Source organism: Ambystoma mexicanum, chromosome 1p (assembly GCF_040938575.1).
Source record: "Ambystoma mexicanum isolate Mex_15411 chromosome 1p, UKY_AmexF1_1, whole genome shotgun sequence".
NCBI lineage: Eukaryota > Metazoa > Chordata > Amphibia > Caudata > Ambystomatidae > Ambystoma > Ambystoma mexicanum.
This window is the reverse complement of record NC_090921.1, coordinates 1,110,230,481-1,110,254,357: the sequence shown is the minus strand read 5'-3', so window position 1 is coordinate 1,110,254,357 and position 23,877 is coordinate 1,110,230,481. Positions and strand designations below refer to the sequence as shown.

The following is a 23,877-nucleotide window of genomic DNA, read 5'->3' as shown; positions in this document are numbered from 1 at the left end:
GACAACTGTTGGATGATTTATATAAGTATGCCATTTTATTCTTAATCAAAGCTAAAGGAACACACTCAAAATAGGCTCAATTGCCTGACTGATGCAATGCCTGTTAGCCTTTATTGCCGGACTGCTGCAACTGCATGCCTCCTCATCCCTCTTTCTCGTCCCAGTACTTATGGGATTATGGGCCATGTAGTCCCCTTCAACAAAGTTGTTTCTTCTTTTACCTACAGTGTGACAAACAGCCACCAAAAGTGTGGGGTTATAGGGAAAGTTAAAAATGGGTTTTTGCCAGTTTCCCTGGTCTGTTCCGCCCCCCATGTGATCTTCCTGCAGTACACTGCCCCCAGGGTCGGGATCAGGAAGCGTCTGCCATCCCCTGGCCACATGAGAAGGGCCCCAGGCCAGGTTCCTGGTAGGAATCATCACGGATTCATCACACTGTCTTGGCTGGAGCATGGACCACAAGCCTTTACACCAGGTCACTTTCTCTCTCTCTCTCCTTGAAGCTCCACCCTATGCTTGTTCCTGAGGGCACCTTCTCTAGTGCTTCATCCCTCCCCCAAAACTCCTCCTGCACCTTTTCAACACCTTGTCACATGCTTGCACCTCCACCCATACCAGGTTCACCCATTTTGCTCACAGGATTCTCCTTTCTTTTCTGCTTTTGACTCTCTGGGACCCATCTCAACCCACTCTCCCAACTCCTCTCCTCGACTCTTACCTCTAATGTTCCTCTGTTTCTCCTTCTCTCCATTTACTTCCACCTCCCCCGTCACCTCTTTTCCTCCAAACTCCTCTCGCCAGCTCACCTGCACTGTCCCACTACGGATGTTCTTACACTCTTCCTCTGGACTACTTTCTAGCCTTCTCCTCTCCAACCTAATCTGTCTACTCCACTATCCATTCCCCGACTCACCCCGACTCACCCCAAACACGCTCCTTCTCCAATTCCACCGACATTATTGCCCTGGTTGCACTGTGTTTTATACGTCCATTCTCCCTCCCCAGGGCAGTACTTCACTCAGGAACATGCATATGGAGGCAATTGATTGCTTCTTCAGGATTGGATGCTTCTCAACTGGTTTCCCATTTTTGCAGAGTTTTTGTATTTCAGTTTCACACGTCTCCTATCTTCTATGGACTGAGCCTCTAATGGGGTGGTCCACCACCTTGCTTTTGCAGAACTTCTGTAGATGGTAAGATAGCTCAGTGGTTAATCGATCACTGCTACGATCTGTGGGTGATCTGCAAGTCCCAGGTTCGAATTCCGGCAAGGCCAACTCAGCCTTTCCTCCTTCCGAGGTTGATAAATGAGTACCAACTTCAGTTTTGTGATAATTGTATGTAGATGTTCTATCTACAGTGCTTTGGCGAAAGCACTATATAAATAACAAATCATTATCAAATCCTCTGGGTTCCGTGAGCAGAGCCGCCACTGTGTCTCATTGTTCGCTGGAATTATGACAATGCGCACCACTGTAGCAGCAAGCTTTACTACAGTTCCAATTAAGGGGCTCAGTAGTTTCATACAATGCAAACATTTCAGTAACTGCAGGGTTTATGTTAAAAACCCTCCAGAACGTGCAACTCTGTTAGTGTTCACAGAAACAGTTTCATGTTTTCTTAATGGGTCAGAGCACTGTGGGCCTGTATGTGGAGATTATTAAGTGCCACACTCCATGCTGATTGAACTACTGATGTTGATTGAATTTCAAGTATTAGCAATACAGGCCCAGTTCAGCAGTCTCTTGCTCACCTACCAATTCACCCCCTCCCCGAGCTCCCATTCTAGAGTTTCCCTCACTTTCTAATCTGCTGTCTGAAGCGGGAACCACCATTAACATGATAAAATGCACACAAGAATAACTTATAAACCTGCCATTAACGGTGTTTGTAACCACGATCCTCTTCCTCACCCTGCCATGGCATCACAGAGGTAGCAGGAAGAGCCTCCCTATACCACCCCCGTGCCTAGCATCAAACTGCAGGTGATGGCACCAGGCCCCCCTTATTTACCCCTCCGCCCACCTTTATGGTCCTGGGGACTTCATCAGAGGCTGCATGCATTCAAACATTTGGTGGCCACCCATTCATTGGGGGATGTCACCCTTTACTTGCATCAGTAAGAAATGTCCTTATAAGGCCATTACTGTGTCAATCATGTTGTCCATGCTAGGTTAGTTTCCTTGTCTGCCTGGCAACAGTAAGGTAAGGTAAGGTGAGCCCCCTGCTTGCTGTCTGTGTTTCATACCCACCCACCTGTAGACAAACCAGACCTGTCTGCAATGTCTCACACTGTTTTCCAACATTGGGCTCTGTCGAGGACCCCAGTGTCACGCCTGTACCACAAACTCAACTAGGTACCTGTCACCAACTAGTAGTGCTAATCGTCAGTTGTGTGGGAATACTCACACAGAATACTCAAACACAACATACTTGGTGTATCCTAAACCAGGGAAGCATAGAGTTTCTTAGGGCACATCAAAACATGTTTACCCCGATGAAGAGAAAAGTTGAATAACCAGTCAGGAAAAATACATAAATGTCTGGGATTCATTCCAGAGTTGCAGATTACAATGTATGTCCTCAGAAGTGGCAAATGAGGATTGGGTTAACTCCTGCAGCCTGAATTTAGGGGACCAATGTTGTATTTCATTTCCCAGATTTTGCAGTAATCAAGGCCAAGAAATAGTAATATTAATGCTGGTGTTCTGTAGATTTAAATGTAGAGCCTCAAAAATTAACGGCTTATCTCCTATTGCTAAATGTGTTTGTATTGAACAATAAGTATCTAAATAAAATGTTTTAAAAAATATGTATTCTAACTGAAATGACATGGTGTTGCCTAGCTAGGGTGCCCTTCCAATGTAATATAGTTGACTTAATGAGAATATGCAATTTATTGGAGAGGTGGCATAATAGAGTATATACTGGAGAGAGTGAGTAGAGAAAAACATAAGATATACATTCAGTCCTACTGCCAAAATTTGCCAAGAAAAAATGTACAAATATACCCCCGTGTATTGCATTAGCAGGAGAAGTAGGCTGGGAGTCCTTTGAAAATGGGTTGTTGATGCCCTTTCATTGACTAGCTAGTGAAGCTTAAGCAGAGTCTGGGACAATCCCACTGATGGGGTGGGGTGGCTTTGATGTATTCCAGTGGTCAGCGAGAAGTAGCGTAATCCAGATTCAGCACAGGAGCGGGCGATGGACAACTTGTGGAGCGAAAAGGATTTTAGAGTTCAAAATGGGCATTACAGATATGTGCAGTCAGCATGGTATGGGGGCAAGACTAGGGACAGATTTGAAGATAAAAAGTAAGAACTTGGAGAGCAATTTTGCATGCAGAGCATTCCATCACAGTGTCAGTATATTGGGGGTGGGTGAGTATCTGGGTAAATTATAGTTGAGAACTTTGTTTAAGGGAATTACGGACTAGAGCGGATGACCATACATGAGTCTCAAGCAGTATTTCAACTTGCTGAGCATGATGGTTGAGATTTTAACTGAGTGGTGAAGCGTGGGCCGGTCTTCCTAATGTTGACTGGGGTAAGCAGTAGGAAGGGGTGTAACAAAACGCAGGAGTTTAAGTTTGCTGTCAAAGAGAACTCCCAAGTTGTGAGCCTTGAGTGATTGAATGAAGCAGTGAAGAGGGAAGGAGATAGAAGATGGGCAAGTGGGCTTAGCATTGGAGTCAAGGAGAAAGAGGGCTTCGGTCTCCAAGGAGTTTAGTAACTGGTAGTTTAGAGCTATCCAGTGATGGATAGCAGTGATGTGCTGAGTAATAAAAGAGATAAAGGAGGGAAGGCGAACGAGATTGGGATGTGATCAGCAAAGAGTTAGCAGTAACAGCCAAAGGTAGAGTTGAGTTTTCCCATCCATCTATCCTATCAAGGAGGTAGACATATATTTGGACCTGAATGGTGCCCTTGAAAATGTGTTGCAGCTTGAAAAAGGGGCGATAAGCTTTAAGATGTGCAATTTTAATGCCAGGCTTTCTGCGTCTAGAATATGTGCAAACGGGAAGTAGCTGCAGTAAACTGTGTGTCGACCACACAGTTCTTCTCTACTCCCACGCTTTGGGTATCTCTCGTTCTGTTCTTAAAAGGTTTTACTCTTACTCTTATCTATCTAATCATTCCTACTCTGTTACTTGGGCTTGTAAGGCCTCTGGTCCTCTACCCCTATGTTACAGAGTCCCACAAGGGTCTGTCCTTGGGCCTGTTTTATTCTCCCTTTACACGCTTCCCCTTTCTGCGCTCTTTGCTTCTCCTAACCCATCATTCCCTTTGTACATAGACAATACCCAAATCTTTTTATCCTTATCTTCCTTTTCTGAGTCTTTACACTGTTTCTAGCTGTCTCTCCGTTTTCCAAGCTTGGATGTCTTCCCATTTTCTCCACCATGTACAATTGAGGTCTTCTTTTTCCCTGTTACATCCATTCCCCCCTTACCCTTCCCTCTCGTTCTTGTCTTCCTTCCTTTATCCCCTTCTGCTCATAACCTGGCTGTCACCTTTGACCCCTCTTTCCTTTTCCTTCATATTTCTAACGTAGCTCATTCCTTCCGCTATGCCTATATAACATCTGTCATGCACACCCTTACCTTTCATTTCATGCCACCAAACTTCCTATCACTTCTCTGATTTTGTTTGCATATTGGTTATTGTTCTGCCCTTCTACTTGGTCTTCTTTCCTCTCACTGGCCCCCCTCCATTTGGTCTTTAATCCATCTATTTGTCACTTTTTTTCTCATACTTGTTCTTCTATTTCCTCCTCTCTTCTCTCCACGTCTCACCTTTGTTTTGAGTCTACTCTTCTCTTTCACTTTCTTTATGTTGTTTTCAAGTGCATCCATGGTCTCGCCCTTGTGAGAAACCTGAAGGTGTCTCACCCGCTAGTCCCGGGAATCTATCATCCAGGTGGCTAGGTTACAGCCATTGCTTTTGGATCCAGTTCCTGGGGGTGGACCAGTGCGGGAGGGTCACCTGGATGAGGGGTCTTTGGGGAGTGGAAGTGGGACACCGGATGGTGGGATGCAGTATGCCCTTCCCTGTAACACCTTTTTCCCGTCCTACCAAGTAGGATGCCTAGGAGCTCAAGCCCACCCCTCTCCCTCTTCCCTGACACAAACACTTTCTCACCGTGAGCGAGAAAGGACTAACTAACACCAGATCTTTGTACCTGACATGTCCCAATACAATGGTCAGGCAATTACTGAGCATTACACACACCTGACTTCCATCAAACTTCCCCGCACAGATAAAAGGCAGAGCATGAAATCACGCTCTGAATAAGGCCAAACACTTGAGGAAACAGCAGTTCCAAGATGGCAGTTTAATACGAGGAGAAAGACGGCGAGACCAGAGAGGGTTGCACAGAGGGAAGTGCCCTTGACCTGTAAAGACTGTTAATTTCACGAACCTTGGAAAGTAAGAAACATAAGACCAGGAATATATGCTGATCAAACCTGCACAATATGTCGGAGGTACCCGGGTCTCTCTGGCGTCTATAACCAAGGTGGGGAGGAGCGATTGCCGCTGTGGTCCTGTCCTTGGCTCCTACAACAAAGCAGCGTCAGTAAAGACAGCACAGCCGGTATGAAGATAAAGAAAGATAACAGTGTGTGAGACGTGACGAGCGACGCAAATATAATTGGAAACCAAAGGAACGACTGAACTTTGGGAGGCCAACCAAGGATACCGTAGACAGTGGTCCGGCACCACGTGGGTTCTCATTCGAAAGTCTCTGTTAGGGATCCAACTGATGCTAAGTGTGAGAAAAGGGAATCTTGAGATCAAAGTCGTCCTGCAACGGGTCAAGCTAAACCCTGTGCACATTCAAAAGCCTTTGATGGTTTACAATATACTGCAATTGGTCTGAGCCCGGCTTAGGGACATTAATTGGGTAAAAGAAAGGGACCTGAGCCTGGCTGATGGAGATCCGGGGTGAACCGTGAGTCACCCGAGAGAATATTTTCTGAAGATTGTGAAAAGGTGTTCTGAGCCCAGAAAAGGGGATCCAACGTTGAACTTTATGTTGGGAATCCATGGTGAATACCCAAATTGAACACTATTAAAAGGAAAATAACTTTTTGCATCTTATTTGTTTGTACATCAGGACCTCTGAGTCAAGAGAAATTTAAGAAGTAAAAAGACTTGGACATAGAAGGTCCTAATGCTGGTAACAGAACTGTATCCTCGTCCCACAGAAGCCAGAGTGTGTGCTTTGCTCGAGTGAATCACCTTTCCCCGTGCTGAAAACGTGGGGAAGGGAGTCCACCGGCCCGAACATCCTGACATATCATTTTGTGAACACTTTTTCATGAACATTACCCCACACGATTTGTAAATTGGCGGAAAGGATTGGCAATAGGTGTTTTAGTATAGGCCCTTTTATTTTGACAAGACTCCACTAGGACTGCATTATTATTGGATGGTCATAGCTTGCTCCCATTCATAGATTTAGGTTTTGATAGATGTTTATCACACCTGAGAGTTCAATAAACACCCTTGAACTGTGGTCCCTTGTGCCTGTCTTACTGTTGCCTACCTTACACCCCTCTCTACCTTTCCTCAGTTATATCACTTTATTCTCCCAAACACACATTGCGCTGTCAGAACCACTTCCTGCTTTCTGTCCCCAATCCCCCTTGTTCCTCCTCTCGGTTACGATCCTTTGCACTACTCACCTCCAAGCACTGGAATGGTCTCCCTCTCTCTATCTGTTCCTCTTCCTCCCTGCATACTTTTCAATCTAATCTCAGATCTCATCTCTTCTCCACTCTTTCCAATAACTGAGCCTTATCCTTCATTACTTTGGCTTATCATTTAGAATGTACTGCTTCATTTGATTGTACTATTTTCTTACTGTTCAGCGGTTTTGCGAAAGCACAGTATAAATGAACATAAAATACAAATTCACAAGCCCTTCAAAGTGGTCTGCTACAAGCAAGAGTTACGGGAAGATATGTATTGCTACAAATGTGCGGTGGTATAACGGTTAATATCTTCTGCTTGGTATAATTGTCATCTTATGTACACCAGAGATCAATCACCCGCCCATTGAAGTCGAAACTAAGGTGTTTCCTGTCAAGGCCTCAGAGAGCAGGGTGGAGCCACGACATCAAGTACATCAAGGTGGGTTGATTGCTCTACGTTTACTGCTGCTTGAATTCATCTGCCAAGGTATTTTGTGCTATGAAGACATTGAGTAGGCAAAGCTGATTTGTTTTTTGTTTTGAAGCATTGAGTCATGTTATAAATAGTACAGTGGTGTTTTATATAGATGGACAACCGGCAGGTAAACTGTGTATATTGGAGAATATGATGCCAATAATAGATGTCAGCAAGCAAACCGTAATGTAGCTTCCCACCAGCGCAATTTTGATTCAGGGGCACTGAAAACATTGTCTAGTGTGAGAAACCTGAGGGTGTTCTCACTCCTACTCTCCTTGGATCCTCTGCGGAGGGAGCACCAGCTGGGGGCGGGGTCCTTGGAGAGAGGCAGTGAGATGCCTTTAGGCGAGACATGGTATCCTCCTTAACCCTATAATAACCAGCTTAACCATTCACCAACCTTTATAGGTTACTATAAGGCAGTCCCCCTTTGGGGTACCTAACAGTACTGAGATGAGGAAGAAGCAAAGGAGAGTAATGAATACCCTTTTCTCTCACCACTTTGGTACTGGGACGAAGAAGATGCATGAAGGTCAGGCATGTCCAGGACAACGGGGCCAGGTAGTAATGGCTAATGGTATACAATTGCAGCCCAATTAATGGGCCACAGGTGTATAAAAGGTGGAAGGTTGAACCGCAATGGAGGAGCAGAAAAAGAGCAAGAAGTAGAACAAGGAGCCGTGCGGAAGCAGGAGAAGCCAAAATGCTGAGAAGCCAACCCAAACCCTAGCAATCCTGCTGGCGTGATCGTACAAAACAAAGGTCCCACAGAAGCGGAGGCTGGCAGCAAGCGCTGCCGAGAAGCAAAGGCGAAGCTTTGCATGAGAGCCGCAGAGTGCAGAGCGAAGCACCCAGCGAGCAGGCTTTCCCGCACAGGAAGAAGCCATGGACAGAAGCAGGGAGCTCCAACGGACCGTGAAAGTAGTAGCGGTTCGCAGCCACAGGCAACATTGCCTTTATTGAATACCGAACTGAATGGAAAACCACGTTGCCTTAATAGAATGCCAAACTGAAGAGACAACATAATGTGATCTTAATTGAATGCCGAACTGAATGAAAACAAGTAACGTTACCTTTGAGTACTAAACTACATGAAAAACGTAAAGTTTCCTTTTTTGAATACTGAACCAAGTGAAATAGGCAGAGTTGCCTTTGTTGAATACAAAACTGAATGAAACACGCAAAGTTGCCTTTCTTGAACAACAGCATTGAATGAAGAACTCAAAGGTGCATCTGTTGATTTACAAATTGAATGAATCAAACAAAGCAGCATTTTCTTTGGGAATACCAAATCGAATGAAGGAAACAAACTTACATTTATTGAATTGAATGAAACATACAAGGCTGCACTTTTTGGATATTGAACTGAATGAAATAAGCAAAACCTGTATTTAGTAAAACACTGAATGAAAGGGAAGAACAAATGTGTTGAACAATGAACGGAAAGTAATTATGCAAACCAAGTTGAATGAAAGACTCTTAAGAGCAAAGTGGGTGCCAAGGTTGAGAACCCACTTGTATGTTAAAGTTGTGGTGCTATATTGCAGAAATTACTTGTTTGGCTGAATATTAAACTATTCAAGGAGACCTGGAAGTTCCTGGTTGTGTGACCTGTAATGGGTGGACCATGTGGTCATAAAACTGTGCCAAGACCAGAGAACCCCTACTTGATAACACAGAAGTTTGATGTTTCAGAAGAAAGAAACCAACCACTGGTGTATATCAGACTTGGAGAAGATGGTTTCCTAAACTTAGGAAACCCACGTCCCCTGCACACTATCAAAGTAGGCCTAGGCCTGTGTGGATTTTAAGATGGTAGAGGGTTATGTCTGTACTTCTGTAGAAGAAGCACATAAAATAAAGCCTCTTAGATTTCTAGACAATATGCGATTTGGTCATCTTGTTATCCTTGCTATAGCAGGGAAATTCTCAGTGGGGACCCAATTAATGTTTGGCAATTCATTTGTTTATCTAAAACAGATATTTATTCACATTAGAAACAAAAAACATTCAATTTCAATCTGGCCCAACGCATTTCAAGTATTACTTTCACTCTTCATCAGGGGCAAAGCATTCTTGATTCTTACAACAACAAAAAATTCTATGGAAAAGAAGAAATTAATAATCCAATATTAATGATTCATTTCAATACATATAGGTTTACATATGTGTATTAGTTTAAACATGACTTCACAAAATTCCATGTATATACTTAGACAACAAAGAGGAGGCACACTTTCTGTTGCTGATAGAATCCTTTTTAGTGAAGCTCATCTAAACAAGACATCATCCTAGTAACTCTAGGTAATTATAAAAACAAGGAAGAAGCACAATCACTATGTACAAGTAATCAATACCTTATTGGCTAAATGACCACCATATCTCCATTTTCCTAGTTGGAACAGATTTGGGATTCATATTGTCTAGTGACTGAACACCTGCTTTCATTTATGTATAGTGCAATGATCAAAAGCTGAGAAAGGGTTAATAAAAGACATCTTACCAATAGTGTATTTATATTAGTATGTAGTAACTGAATGTTATTTACTTACATAGAAATAGGGAACGGAAGAAGGTTCCCAAGGATGTTCTCCTAAGTGTGCGAAATCTCCCTAGTTAGCTTGTTTGCGAGATGGTGGGAGTACCTGGTCCATTCTAGTATAAAATAAATGATCAAGATAAGAATCTAGGGTAGGAAAGCATGGAGAAAATGTAAGCGATGACTCAAAGTTAGTCCACTTACTTGTATTTATTTCAATTCACAAACGGAAAAACTGCAGAGTTGCAGATAAAATGCATCGTAAGTCGCTCCAGATGCTAATGGTTAGATGAAAATCCCTAATCAGAGGGAGAAAGTAAAAAACATTTTTAAAAATTACTATAAAAAGTTATATAAGGGGGAGTTTAGACTGGTTTTAGACTCCAGTTAGCACAGGAGACTAATCATAAAAGCCATGGGTCTACATACTGGAAAAGTTGCAAGGCAACTGGCTTCAAAGGTGGTGTCTCCCAAGCAGTAGGTAGGTAGAATAGTCTGTCTAGGGTAGGGCTGTCTGTTCTACCTACCTACTGCTTGCTTTACAAGAAGAAGAGGAGACTAAATTAAAATCACTGTTCAGGAGATCAGATAAGTCACTTAATTGCACGTTCAACTGCGAAGGTTGTTATGAGACTGTTTCAATGGCATTTATCTTTGCGAAAGCAGCTTCCATTAACTTAGCTGTTGCCACCGACCATTTAGATTTTTCGCCCGAAATCAGACAGGACCCCCATGTGTCTTCTTCCACATGAACTGAATTTACCCACAGATGTTTTGAATGTTTTTTGTTTCTAATATGAATAAATATCTGTTTTAGATAAACAAGTGAATTGTCAAACATTAATTGGATCACCTCTGAGAATGTCCCTGCTATAGCAAGGATAACAAGATTACCACATTTAAGAATCACGTATTGTCTAGAAATCTAAGAAGCTTTATTTTTTGTGCTTCTTCTACAGAAGTACAGACATAACCCCCTACCATCTTAAAATCCACACAGGCCTAGACCTACTTTGATAGTGTACAGGGACATGGGTTTCCTAAGTTTAGGAAACCATCTTTTTTTTTTGTATATTTGACCAGCCTAGATACCAAAGCTGAGCACTTCTCCCCTGCACCTCAAATTACAGTAACCTAATGACTAACTATCTTCAGCCAACATCTGAAACGCTTGAAATCAAAAATTACGAATAAGGTGCGCTTGGTGGTTATTTGTTTGTTGTATATCAGACTTGGGGCAGAGATCCCTAAGTTGTAAAGAATTGTTGAAATACAAAACCAAAGCTCCAAGAGACTTCTTTTGTGTCACCTATTGATACTGATCTTGGGAAAGGAAACCTAAGACATATTGTACTGAAATTGCTAATTGAACTCTGGGAAGGGCACTCTGACCTTTACAAAAGCATGGAACTTTGTCGCTTATTGAACATTGGGGAAGCGCATCCTGACCTTTACAAAAGTGTGGACCTTTACTGCTTCAAATCCGAAAGAAGGTAAACTGAACATTTTAATAAACGTATTGACATTTGGGCGAAAGAAGCTGAATCATAAGCTTGAGCTGGAAATAGCTCGGAACATTTACATTTGGAACACTGTTTAATTTATGGTTGACATCCCAACACATTGTTTTGTATTAGTTGTGAGGGCAAGTATGGGTTTTGGACACAGACAGGCTTTTCAGTTGAACTTATTGACACAGACTTTCCTTAGTTTCTTTAGGTAGGGAAATCCTACCTTAGCATAGGGCAAGTTAGGCCTAAGTTCATCCTGACATTTTCATTAATAAAAGCTTTTGTTAATCTTTGAATCTGTTGCCTGTGTCTCCTTCCATGATGCCAATCTCACATTAGCAATCCATGAAAGCTGTGATTATGTCTAGAGAAATGGCACGTTTGTACCTAAGATGCTAATTTGTAACAATTTGAATTAGGAAAATATTACAGATTTTTGCAGACAAACTTTTGTTGCCTTCGGTTTGCAGGAAGAGTGAGATTGTCATTGTTTTGCATGCTTCTCTTCAGCCGTACTGTGCTGCCACATAAAAAAGCAGCAGCCTAAGAGGGCATATCCTGGACCAGAGCAATGCAGCAGGAGATGTCTAAGAGACAGCCAGACTTTACATGTAAACGTTTCTAGAGGATTCAAAAGTGGGAGTGAACATTTGCCTTTGCTTGATAACATTCTGTATAACTGGGCCTATCGGGATAACTTGTGACAACTCTGATGGGTGTGATAGGTGGACATCTTTGGCCGGGGCTAGCCTTCAAATGCTGAAGAGTCTAAGAAAACTTCCTCTAACCAGGTTTTTCAAATGGGTCTATCTGGCAAGAGTCACTGGCAGCAAGCTTCTCAGTGCAGGAGCACTTGGACCAGGGTGTGGTGGCCTATGAAACTTACAACAGCTTTCTCTCAGTAAGTGCGTTTTAGCATTCAGTATAGTCCTTGCAAATGATTGTTGAAGTGATGTCATATGGATCAGGCACACTGAATATCAATCTTTTTTTTAAAACTCTTTTTAATTGCGTTTTGTAAAAATGCACACACATTCCATTTTCCGCCCCCATCCTCCCACCCTCTTCCCCACTGGGTCCCGCGTTCCTATTCTTTGCATCATAATCTAGTCCTGGTGTTAGGGAGGATTCTCTCTTTAGGCTGAATTTCCCAACCTAGTGAGTCCCCCAGCAGCTTTGCTGGATTTCTGGAGTTTGTTTTTTTTCTCCTGCCAAGAGTGAGACTCTTTTTTTCCCCCACTCTTGGACATGATTTATGGTGTTCCTTTGACTGTTAATGTGTTTTATTGACTATGGGGTCCTTTACTCCATAGGGTCTCATGTGTTTTTACTATGTGTGTTACACAGCACCCTCTGTGCAGTGACACAGGGGTGTCATAGTGACACCCCACCATAGACTCCATACCCTGGGACTGACTACCGTCTCCCAGGGCATGTAAAGTCACCATTGGCTTTACTAGTCCAAATTATTAACAGAAACCAGTACAAACCATCATATTGTGGACGTACTGGTCGGGGTAATTCGATTGCCCTGGGGTCTGTTAGTCGAGGGGGCACGTCTCCATCCCCCTGATCGAGTTTTGGCTGGTGGCAGTGGATACTACTTTTTATATTCGACCGTGAATATATCCCTATGGGATTTTCCCATTGTTCGAGGCTACCAACTTTAATTATTTAATTCTCATAGCCTCGAACATACCGCTGGTTTATTTATTTAATATTAATTTGCCAGTTGGTATTTTTTGCCAGGACTTGACTCTAAAATGGCGTTTGTGTTCTCTACTGTGACTCCAACCCAAGTCGAGCCCTTTGTTCCACTTTTTAGCGGGCTTCTCCACAGAAGCCTCCAAAAGTGGTGCCACTCTGTCTGGGTACCACAGGGGGTGATGGAGGGGGTTTAGGCACCCTGGACTGAGTTACCTTGGTAACTCAAGTCGCACTCTTGTGTGATTGGCCCAAGTGGTGAGCCGGCCAGCTCACCACTTAGCATGTTTGATTGACAGCGAGTCTGAGTGAATGGGGGTGTGCTGCATAAAAGCAGGGCTTTGGGGACTGGAACTTCAGAAGTCGCCACAGGACCTGAGAATCCAACGAGGGAGAAGCTGAGCCGACCTACCACGACGACACCACCGGTGGAGCCCTGCGGAACCCACTCACCACTTCCCGACGACATAGAAGATCTCCCGGCTGGAGAGGCTTCTTCCCCTCACTGGTGGGCACAATCAGTTTACCTTCTTCTCTTCGCACCCCAGACCGGCTTGTGGTCGAATTGCCCGTGCCAAGCACCCCGGCAACCAGATCGCCACCACTGGACCGTGAACCAAAGGACCACTCCTTTTACCTGAGAAACTACGCGGCTGGTTTCTTCTCTGGCAGTGCAACAGACTCCTGTCTTCCTCCCCGACGAGATCCTCTCTTCCCCCGGACGAAGCACCGACTTGCATCCGCTGCCAGGAACAACTGCCCCTGCTGGAGTATTCTCACCACTTTAAGGTACCGTGTCCGCCAGGCCTCCCTTTCTAAAGATTGCTACAAGGTAATAATAACCCCTTAACCTTCTGGACTGGGCTGGCCGCCTTGACCTTCTAACTGGTCCCTTTCTGTGGTCCAACTCCTTTTTTAACCTTTTCAAGACTTTTGTGCACTGCAACCGTGTGACCTTGGACACATTTCGTTTGATCCTCTCAAAGTGGATCCAGCCTATTGAACTCTAACTTCACGGTTTTACTTTGCCTTCCTCTCTTGTTGTGTTCTTGTAAAAGTGTTGGGACCTGTTTCAATTTATTCGCTGCTTTTCCCTCCCTTTTAAAACGAATTATTAGAGTGCCATCTGCGTTAAGCACTCACCGCTGTCTGAAAATAAGTGGGGCTTTACTTAAGACTTGTCTAATATTCTTCTAAGGGAGTGTATATCTTTTAGTGACCGTGTTTTCGAATTGCTTACTATTAGTGCCTGTGTGTTTTTCTAGATGTGGTTTTAAATAAATAATTATATCTCTTTTACACCAAGCTCTGGTCAGTGTTTACTTGTTCTACTGTGTTCTCTTGACCTATTGTGAATACTCTGTATACTGCCTAACTCTTCTTGAGGGAAGTCTGACTGCTCAGCCACAGCTACCAAGTGAATCTGTGTGGTACAGACTGCTACCAAGTGGGTTTACTGCCAAACACCTGTAGTCTTAAATCTTTTGCAGAGGGAACTGCACAGGTTTCTGCCTAACACCTGTCCACCACTGAAGCACTCCTTTCACTTGAGTCCCCATAGTCCACCCATGTCCCACATATCTTCAAATACTTGCCCTGCATCCCTCTGGATTTGTAGATTATTTTTTCCATGCAGCAACAGTGTTCCAATCGTCGGCATTTACCCGGAACTCAAGATTATGAACGAAAGACAGCGCACAAAAAGGCATTCAGGAAGTTCCAGACAGGAAGGTCTCCTGTGTAAGTCACACTAGCATGAATTGTGTATAACTTGTTATGGGTACCACTAGTCCTCTCCCTCTCTCTTAGGATTTAGGGCTTCTTCCCTTTGCCAAGTGTCCCAAAAGTACTCCCCTTCACTTGCACTCTCATTGCCTCTTACATATACCGTTCTTCTGGGACCGAGGGCTCTTCCCCCACTGTTATTTAACTCAGGGATATAGAGTCCTGCTCACTAATCTCTACCCAGGAATATTATGTCTCGCCCACTCTCCCAGGGATATAGTGCCCTACTCTTCACTGTAGAACACCCCTCTTTTAAATTCCAGGGGCTCTCCTATTCTGTTACACATATTTTCTTGTGCGGTTCAGTCACTCTGTCTCACTACTTCTCGCCCCTCCCTCCTCTTGGGCTGAGGGTCCCATTTTCCTGGTCTCGAGGGGCTCTCCTACCCCCTCACTCGAGCCCACTCATCTTCTGGGGACCAGGGGGCGCATCTCCTCTTCACAGGAACACACCCTTTCCTCTGTTGGGGTTCAGCGGTTGTTCCTCCCCCCCACTCACTGGAGCCCTACCCTACTCTTTGATCAAGGGGCTCCCCTGCTCGGGTGCTCTCCTGCTTCCTCAGCAAAATCCTCTCATCCCAAAAGCCTTGTCTGCATTTCGTAGCCTCAATTATAAAGCCCTCACTGTTCTCCTATTGGCTGAGGACAATTTTTAAATGAATTGGTTAATTAGCTTAATAGTCTGAGCCAGGGAAGGAAGCCTTCAAAAAGTGTGCTGCCATCTTGTATTTCTTTCCGTTTGCCTCCAAGTGCAGGAGCTGTTTGTCTCCTGCTCTGCTCCTGTCCTGCCTCCCGGCTGTCCTCCTGGACAGAAGTTAGTTTTGTAGGTTGCTGATGGTTAAAAGGACATCACAACTGACAGGAACCTCTACTAAGTTCCCACCTGTGCTAAATTGTTTTCCATTTGGGAAAAGGGAAGGAACTAGAAATCTTCTTACATGCTGCAGCTACAGGGGTGGGAGAAAACAATTCTTCTTTACAAGTGCTGCTGCCCAGGGGCGAGTTGGCATACGTTATGTTTTTCCCTTTGAAGATCCCTACCTGTTGAGTAAAGGGTTTCTCTGGATGTTCTAGTATTTCCCCCTAGTGTATGTTTCCCTGAATCCCTGAAAGACCTACTAGAATCTGCTCTGGGTTTTCAATCTCTAAATCTGATGCATCTTGGGAGATGCACTACTGAATACCCTGTTTCTTTGGAACCTGCTAGCTTCTAACTAGTTGCTCTCTCAGCGTGTTTGAGAGTAGTTCAGGGCTGGTCATGTCCATCCCAGTCACGGGCGAACTGGAGAATGGATGCGATTTTGGCACTGTGACTTGTCACAATGATTTCTCTCCTCTGCTTGCCTCCATGCTTTTTGATGCTATTCCCTTCAATTCACCTCTCCTTGATAACCCATTCTTCCTCCTCTTTCTTCTGTATGACCTTTCTCTCCTCCTCATTTGACACTGCTTCCGGAACTCATCCAACTTCCTCGCTGCATGGATCCCCAATCTCTAACTCTCTAAGACTCAAACTCCCATGTTTGCACTTGTAAACGGTGCACTTTTATATATTGTAGCGTGCCAACCCACTGAATCGATAATTAAGGCATTAGGCTCAGCTGTTCTTTTGAATTACCCAAGCATGGGGATTGGCTCACTTAGTTTGCACCCAATTTCTCAGCTGGCTATTTTTGTTGCCTGTGCTCACAGTTGGTTATAAGAACCAAACCAATATTGGGGATATCCACTGTCTTGAATGTTTTGTAGTGTGACACTTCAATTTCATGTCTGTGTGGATCGTTGAGAGAATTCAGCAATAGTGTTCCACATCCACTCAAGCACACTTCAACCTCGTTGTGCCTGGCTCGCTGGTGCATCGCTAGTTGGACATATAAAATTGTTATAACCACAGTCAACCGGAGTACGGCTAAGCCTGGTGTCACAAAATGTATAAGAAGGCATTGTTAGTTGGACCAGCTTCTAGACAGGTCCTTTTGGCAAAGCAATCTGAAAAGTTTGAGTTTAGTTGTAGACATGCTCGCTAATGAAACATTCCTAGCGAAATCTTTCTCCAATGGTAGAGTTAATACCTTGAGCAGAGCGGTTTTACTTGATGACATAATCACTTGTGGAATGTAAGTTTTCCTCACCTGGTATGTGTTCTATGGTAGGATACGGGACTTGTCATATTTTGGAGGGGGTTTCTGATTATTACTAGTTTCCCCTCATTGGCTCTCTGGCACCCTACCTCTGACAACCCCTACACTGCTCTTTCTCATGAATTGTCAACACAGCTTTGTGGTCTTTGTCATCATGAGAATCTAGAGTTGTTTTGCCTTTGGAATTATTAAGGGTGGGTCGTGTGGTTGGTGGAAGTCTTGAGGCTTGTTATTGACTGACGAACATGGGGGATCCTCTGCTGCTTGCCTGATGATGCAGTTGTTGGCATGCAGCTCCCATGGTCTTCCCTATTCCGTCACCCAGCCTCCAACATGGGATCTACTCAATAAGCAGAGTAGACAGTCATGTTGCAGCACCACAATCTGAATCCCCTCTAGGCACTTGCCAATGGAAGAGGAGGTGGCATAAAGATTGAAATAAGTGTGATTTCAATTGCGAGCCCATCCTTGAAGGACATGCGAGGTATGTGTTCCTGATGTGAAGCATTGATCAGCAGGCAACGGAAGTTGTTTGCACATAAAGAAATATTGAGCAGGCTTTCAGGTAGTAGTTTCTCTCTTTATAAACGGTTCAAATTGTGATTTCAAATTGGTGATTGCTGCACTACTAATGTTCTAATCCAGAAATGCAAATATTGGAGAAAACAGCTTTCCATTCAATGTTTAAGCTAACTATATGTAGCTAGTTAAACGTACATGTGTTATCTCTTTATTATGTTTCATATTTTGTATTGTTTTGTTTTAATATGGTGGATTGTTTAACATTTGTATAGAAGTGACAGTGTAAAGGTTTATTATGTAACCATATATTCTTAATAAAAAATGTATAAGCTAACTATAATCATGAAATAGATTCATTTTCAGATTATGTGGAACAATTAAAAAATAAATTGAAATAATTTCATAGAACATTACCTTGAATGTCCAATTTGCCTTTTCAATATTTAAAATTAAAAATAGTAATACATATTTCTTTAGACTTTTTCTTGTAGATAGAATGTTTTTAATGAGACTCTCATGTTAATCTACCAGGTGATGGAAAAATGAAAAGAAGGCAGGACGAAGGAGGTTCCGAAAATTGCTGTGGAAAAGGAACACTTATGAATACATCATCATTGAAAGCCAAAGTAAAGATGTCTCAAATTGATGATAAAAGGGCCACCTTCGGATCTCATGTACCATCGGGAGTTAATCAAGAAACTGAAGTGGAAAGAGCTACCCAATACACAAGTGGTTTCAGTGATCAAACCAATCTAAGCTTTCACCAGGGTACCCCAAGAGTGCAGCTATTGGAAACACCTAATGACTGGCAGAGTGATTTACATCATGTTAATCTTCTCACATGTCAACCAAACATGCAAAAAAACTGGAGTCTCTATTCATGTACCGAATGCAGCAAAACATTCAGTAGGAAGCAATATCTTGTTGATCATAAGAAAACGCATGTGGGAGCGAGGCCCTACCAATGTACTCAATGTGAGAAAAGCTTCAGTAAGAAGGACAATCTTTTTGTACACAAGAGGGCACATACAGGAGAGAGGCCTTATCACTGTGTAATATGTGACAAAAGTTTCAGTCAGAAGGGAGTTCTCAATAGACATCAAAGAATACACATCGGGGAGAGACCGTATCAGTGCATTATATGTGAGAAACGCTTCAGTCAGAAAGGAGTTCTCAATAGGCACCAAAGAACACACATGGGTGAGAGGCCTTATCAATGTACTGACTGTGAGAAAAGTTTTAGTCAAAAAGGGTCTCTTATCTCGCACCAGAAAACACATAGCAACTACAAGAAAGAATTGATAATATTTTCAAAAGTAAATATCCAACCATGAACATACCGCTGTTTGATGTTTATTGTCCTAGTCTGTAGAGCACTAAAGCCACTTACAAACCACATTAATGTACCTACTTACAGTCAAAGAACAGAGCAAATGTTCCCCTTACTCTTAGTGGCTACTTGAAACACCACATGATCACCCGATTCAACTGTTCCATGTAGTAAATCATTCCTTCTGAGAGTTCCCCCTTAGTTATGTTTGATAGCCCACTATGAATATTCTCACCATGATAGATGGCGACTGTGGTCTTGATGGTGGCTTCGAGGGGATTGTGTCCTCCGACGTATTCCACATCAGGTAATGTCCACAACTGTGCTGCTTCTGAAAATATTTGACAGAGGGCGTCCTGCATCGATGGCGTCGATCCATTGTCCCTCGAGGGCCTCCGTCGAGGGTCGACGTCACTGGATGTTATATATAGGATGCACCGCGCCCGTAGCCTCAGTTCTGTTTTTTCCGCAAACGTGTTTGCTTCGGAATCTCGGCGCGCTCGATTCTTCTCTTCGAAAACGATGTCTTCCTCTACTACCCCGAAGTTGGGCTTTAAAAAATGTCAGGACTGCGGTTTGAAAATGTCCATCACGGACCTGCACAACATCTGCCTCTGGTGCCTCGGCGAAAGCCACGCCACCAACAACTGCAATGACTGCCAGTCCCTGACGTCTAAGGACTTGCAGGAGCGCAAGTGGAAATTGAAAGTAGGTAGGGTGTCTAAGCCCCATAAATCGAAGTCCTCTGGGCTTTCGTCCGATGACTCGAGGGGCGACTCTCTGCGTTAGTGAAAATCCACGGGGTCTCGGTCTAGGAGTGGTTCCCGCCATTCCTCTGCCTCGTCGAGGCGTTCTAGGAAGCGCCTTCACCAGTCGCCTTCCCCTTCCTCCTCGGAGGAGGACTCTCGAGGTGGTTGACTTGTCCCACCAAGTCTTCGTCGCCGTCTGAATGGGATGCATTCCGCCAGCAGATGATGGCGATTTTCGAGTTGCAAGGCACAGTTCCATCCGCGCCTTCGAAAGAAGCCGGCAGGGAACGGGCTTGGTCCACCACTCACGGTCCTGATCAGAAAAGGCTATAGCCATAGCCGTGCCAGTGCCAGGTCTAGGTCCCGGTCCTCGACGCCGTCGAGACCATTGAAACCTGTGAAGCCTTCAAAGAAGGCGTCAACGCCATCAGCGCCGTGCGCGTCGAAGGACACTCTCAGGACTCCGCCCTCAAAGAAGTTGTCAACGCCATCGGCACCTCAGTCGACGTCGACACTGATTCCATCGGCGCCCTCGACGCTGTTTGTGGAGGTTTTGCCAGAGGTGCCCCTGAGGGCTGTGGAACCACCGGGGAAGGCTACCAGTAAGTCTATGAGGCCTGTTTCTGAGCCCTATTTGGTTCCTCCTCCTAGATTGGAGTTTTTCCAACCTTTACAGGATATTTCAGAGGTTGAGGAACTGTCTGATGAGGAGATGCCTGTGCCTCCTAATGTCCCTGATGACCTTTTGTCTGGGCATAGTCAGATGGAGGAACTCTGTCAGTCCTTGCATGACGCTAGTGGTCTTGACACCTCTCCGGAGGTGGAGTTTGGACGACCTGAGCCTGGGGCTCATGCAGATTCCTCCTATCAGCATCTCATGTCAAGGGTGACAGAATACTTGGGGTGGTCTGCTCCACCTGTTGATTTTACTCAGGATGATTTGACAGACATCCTGGATCAAGGCCCGCCCACTGACCCAGTGTTGCCGTTTCACATGGCTTTGCAAACGAGGGTGGCGGCGGCTTGGACTGCTCCAGAGAGTCTACCGACAGTTAAGAAGTCGCTCCCGAAAAAATACCGCCCATCCATAGTGACCCCTGCTACTTATCGACTTACCCTACTCTGGAGAGTTTGGTGGTGCAGGCGGCTACAGCCACCTCGAAGCAGGCTGTGTACCCTACTATCCCTCCCGATAGGGATGATAAGCGCTTCAATGGTTGGGCGAAGAAGGTATTTTCAGCTGGGGGTATGGCGTTGAAGTTGGCCAACTCCACTTGTGCCGTAGCGAGATTTACACACACTCTGTGGAACTATGCGTCCTTGGTGGCTGAGTATATTCCCGAAGGGGAAGAAAGGGATGGTTTTCTAGCCCTCGTGCAGGACGTCAAGGATGCCATGTGCGAATCCCTTCAGTCGGGTTTGGACACGGAAGACTGTCAGCCGGTCCATGGCTGCGAGCACCGTGATACGCAGGTTTGCGTGGTTGCGGAAGTCGGGTTTGCTCCTGATGTGCAATCCCGTCTTCTGAACATGCCCTTTGATGGTGTTCATCTGTTTGGCAGCAAGGCTGACGAGAGCCTTGAGAGGTTGCAGACCTCTCAAGGCTTTGCTTTGAGCGCTGCAGTACGTCAACCTCTGCCTTTTCGTAATAGGGGACAGCAATTGAGGAGAGGTTCCTTTTGGTTCTACTCTTCCTTTGGTAGATCGAGAGGAGCTGCCAGTCAAAGGGGCCACCGTAGGAGTACTCGGGGAGGAAAGCAAGGTACTCGTGGTGCCAAAGCCACTCAGGCAGTTCCCTCTGTGCCCTCAGACACAGCCGCAGCCGCGTCCGCTCAGTCATGAGGCCATGTCCCATGGTTCGCCGGTTGGGGGCAGACTTGTGAAGCATCTGGGAGAATGGCATGCCATTACTTCGGATGTGTGGGTTCTGAAGATCATAGCCCACGGCTACTGTCTTCCCTTCCGTCCAGATCCGCTCCTTGCACAGGAAATCCTATCCCTGCTGGAGAAAGGCGCCATAGAACTGGTGCCTGTAGCGGAGAGGAACCAGGGATGGTATTCCTCTTATTTTTTGATCCCGAAAAAAGACGGGGGATTGAGACCCATCATGGACTTGCGTTGGTTGAACAAGCTCCTCAGGAAGGACACGTTCAAGATGGTAACTCTTTCTCAAGTCCTCCAGGCCCTTCAACTTCAGGATTGGTTGGTGTCTCTAGACCTCAAGGATGCTTACTTTCATGTGCCGATTCATCCCAAGCACAGGAAGTACCTGAGGTTCGCGGTTGGCGACTCGCATTTTCAGTTTCGGGTCCTGCTGTTCGGATTGACCTCCGCCCGAGCGTCTTCACCAAGCTGATGGTGGTGGTGGCAGCATATCTCAGGAAAGGGGGGATTCACGTCTACCCCTATCTGGACGATTGGTTGATCAGGGCACGCTCTCCCGAGCAAGCCCTGGATTATCTGTCCGTCACCTGCCACTCCCTCCACAAGCTGGGCTTCTCCCTCAATTTAAAGAAGTCACATTTGACACCTACCCAGCGGCTCCAATACATCAGAGCAGTGCTCGACACATCCCTGGGGCAGTGTTTGCCTCCCCAGGTGAGGGCTCATCACATTCTGCAGATGGTGGACAACTTTCAACGTGCGCCGGCGTTTGAATTCTTGAGGTTACTCGGCCTCATGGCATCCTGCATTTTCCTGGTACCAGAGGCCAGGCTGCGGATGAGATCTCTGCAGTGGGCTCTCAAGATGCAGTGGTCGCAGTTCTCTGGCAGGATGTCAGATCCCGTTCAGATTCCGACCTCAGTCGCCCAGGATCTTCTGTGGTGGGCCGACGAAGGCAATCTGATGAAGGGAGCACCATTTTAGCAACCATGGCCGGAGGTGACGATCGTGACGGACACATCCCTCACAGGTTGGGGTGCTTATGCCAACGAGTTGACAGCCAGCGGACGTTGGTCTCTGTCAGAGTCCAGACTCCACATCAATCTGTTAGAGCTGAGGGCCGTCAGGCTAGCCCTGAAGGCTTTTCTGCCGTCTGCGCGGGAGAAGAATGTCCTGATTATGACAGACAATACAGTGGCCATGCACTACCTCAACAAAAAAAGGGGGGGCAGGGTCACTCCCGTTGTGCAGGGAGGCGATGCAGCTCTGGTTCTGGGCCATCCAGAAGGAAATTTCGATCTCGGCAGTTCATCTGGCCGGAGACGAAAACACGGCGGCGGATGCTCTGAGCAGGCAGAGTACGGTCTCTCACGAGTGGGAGCTGGCTCAGGAAGTTCTTTTGGAGATCTTCACCCTTTGGGGAACCACACAAGTGGATCTCTTTGCCACCAGTGTCAACCGGAAGTGCGAGAGATTCTGCTCACAGGAATTTCCCCCACAAGGAGCCTTAGGGAGTGGTCCTTCCCACTGCTGTACGTGTTTCCTCCAGTCGCCGTCATTCTGCAAGTGTTGAGGAGGTTACAGACGTTCGGTTCCCGAATGATCCTCATTGCTCCGGGATGGGCCAGGAGAGCGTGGTACCCGGACCTTCTAGACATGTCTATCTGCCCTCCATGCCGTCTTCCTTACCGAGACGATCTTCTCTAATGGGAGGGGGGTTGGGTTCTCCATCCAGAGGTCAAGTCTCTCAGCCTTCATGCTTGGTATCTGGAAGGTTGAGGTATAAGGATTGGGACCTCCCCGAAGACGTGATGGAGGTGTTGCTTTCGGCCAGAAGGCCCGCAGCGAAATTCCTGTACCGTTGCCATTGGAGAAAGTTCTGTGACTGGTGCAGGCTACAGAATGTGGATCCTTTCCAATGTTCCATTCCTTTGGTTTTGTCTTTTTTTCTTTCTTTACCCCACAAGGGCCTGCAAGTGGGTACCATTAAGGGTTACCTGGCGGCGCTGTCTATATTTAAGCATTTGTCTGGGGAATGTTCTTATTTTAAGATTCCTTTGATTTCCCAATTTCTTAAAGGGCTAACTAATGTGTTTCCACCATTGCCTTTCCAGGTGCCGGGATGGGATTTGAATTTGGTTTTAAAGTTCCTAATGGGAGCTCCGTTTGAGCCCTTACATTCTTGTCCGTTGCGACTGTTGTTCTTTAAAACTGTGTTTTTAGTTGCGGTTAGTTCCGCACGTAGAGTGGGTGAATTGCAGGCCCTTTCCGCCAAGCCAACCACTGTTTTCCATAAGGACAGGGTTGTTCTGCGGGTACGGCCTTCTTTTCTTCTGAAGGTTGTGTCGGAATTCCATTTGAGCCAGAAGGTGATTCTTCCGGCATTTTATCCCCCTCCACATCCTGGTAAGGAAGATGAGATGCTCCATAGGTTGGATCCTAGGAGAGCTTTGAGTTTCTATCTCTCACGGATGTCCCGGGTCAGAGTGGACGGTCAGCTCTTTGTTGGTTATGCTGGAAGGCTCTTGGGTCAGGCT

At 45.4% G+C, this 23,877-nt stretch overlaps 1 protein-coding gene across 2 annotated transcripts in view; it reads left to right on the top strand.

The window, feature by feature from the left end:
* The window catches only part of LOC138448858 (zinc finger protein interacting with ribonucleoprotein K-like), a 360,764-nt gene extending 339,926 nt beyond the window's left edge, over window positions 1–20,838 (top strand). For both annotated transcript variants that reach the window (XM_069604726.1, XM_069604725.1), the window contains exons 6-7: window positions 7,044–7,136; window positions 17,909–20,838. In XM_069604726.1, coding sequence (XP_069460827.1) covers window positions 7,044–7,136; window positions 17,909–18,711 — 896 coding nt within the window. In that variant the 3' untranslated portion in view covers window positions 18,712–20,838. The remainder of the gene's footprint in view (window positions 1–7,043; window positions 7,137–17,908) is intronic.
* The last annotated feature ends 3,039 nt before the right edge of the window (window positions 20,839–23,877 follow it).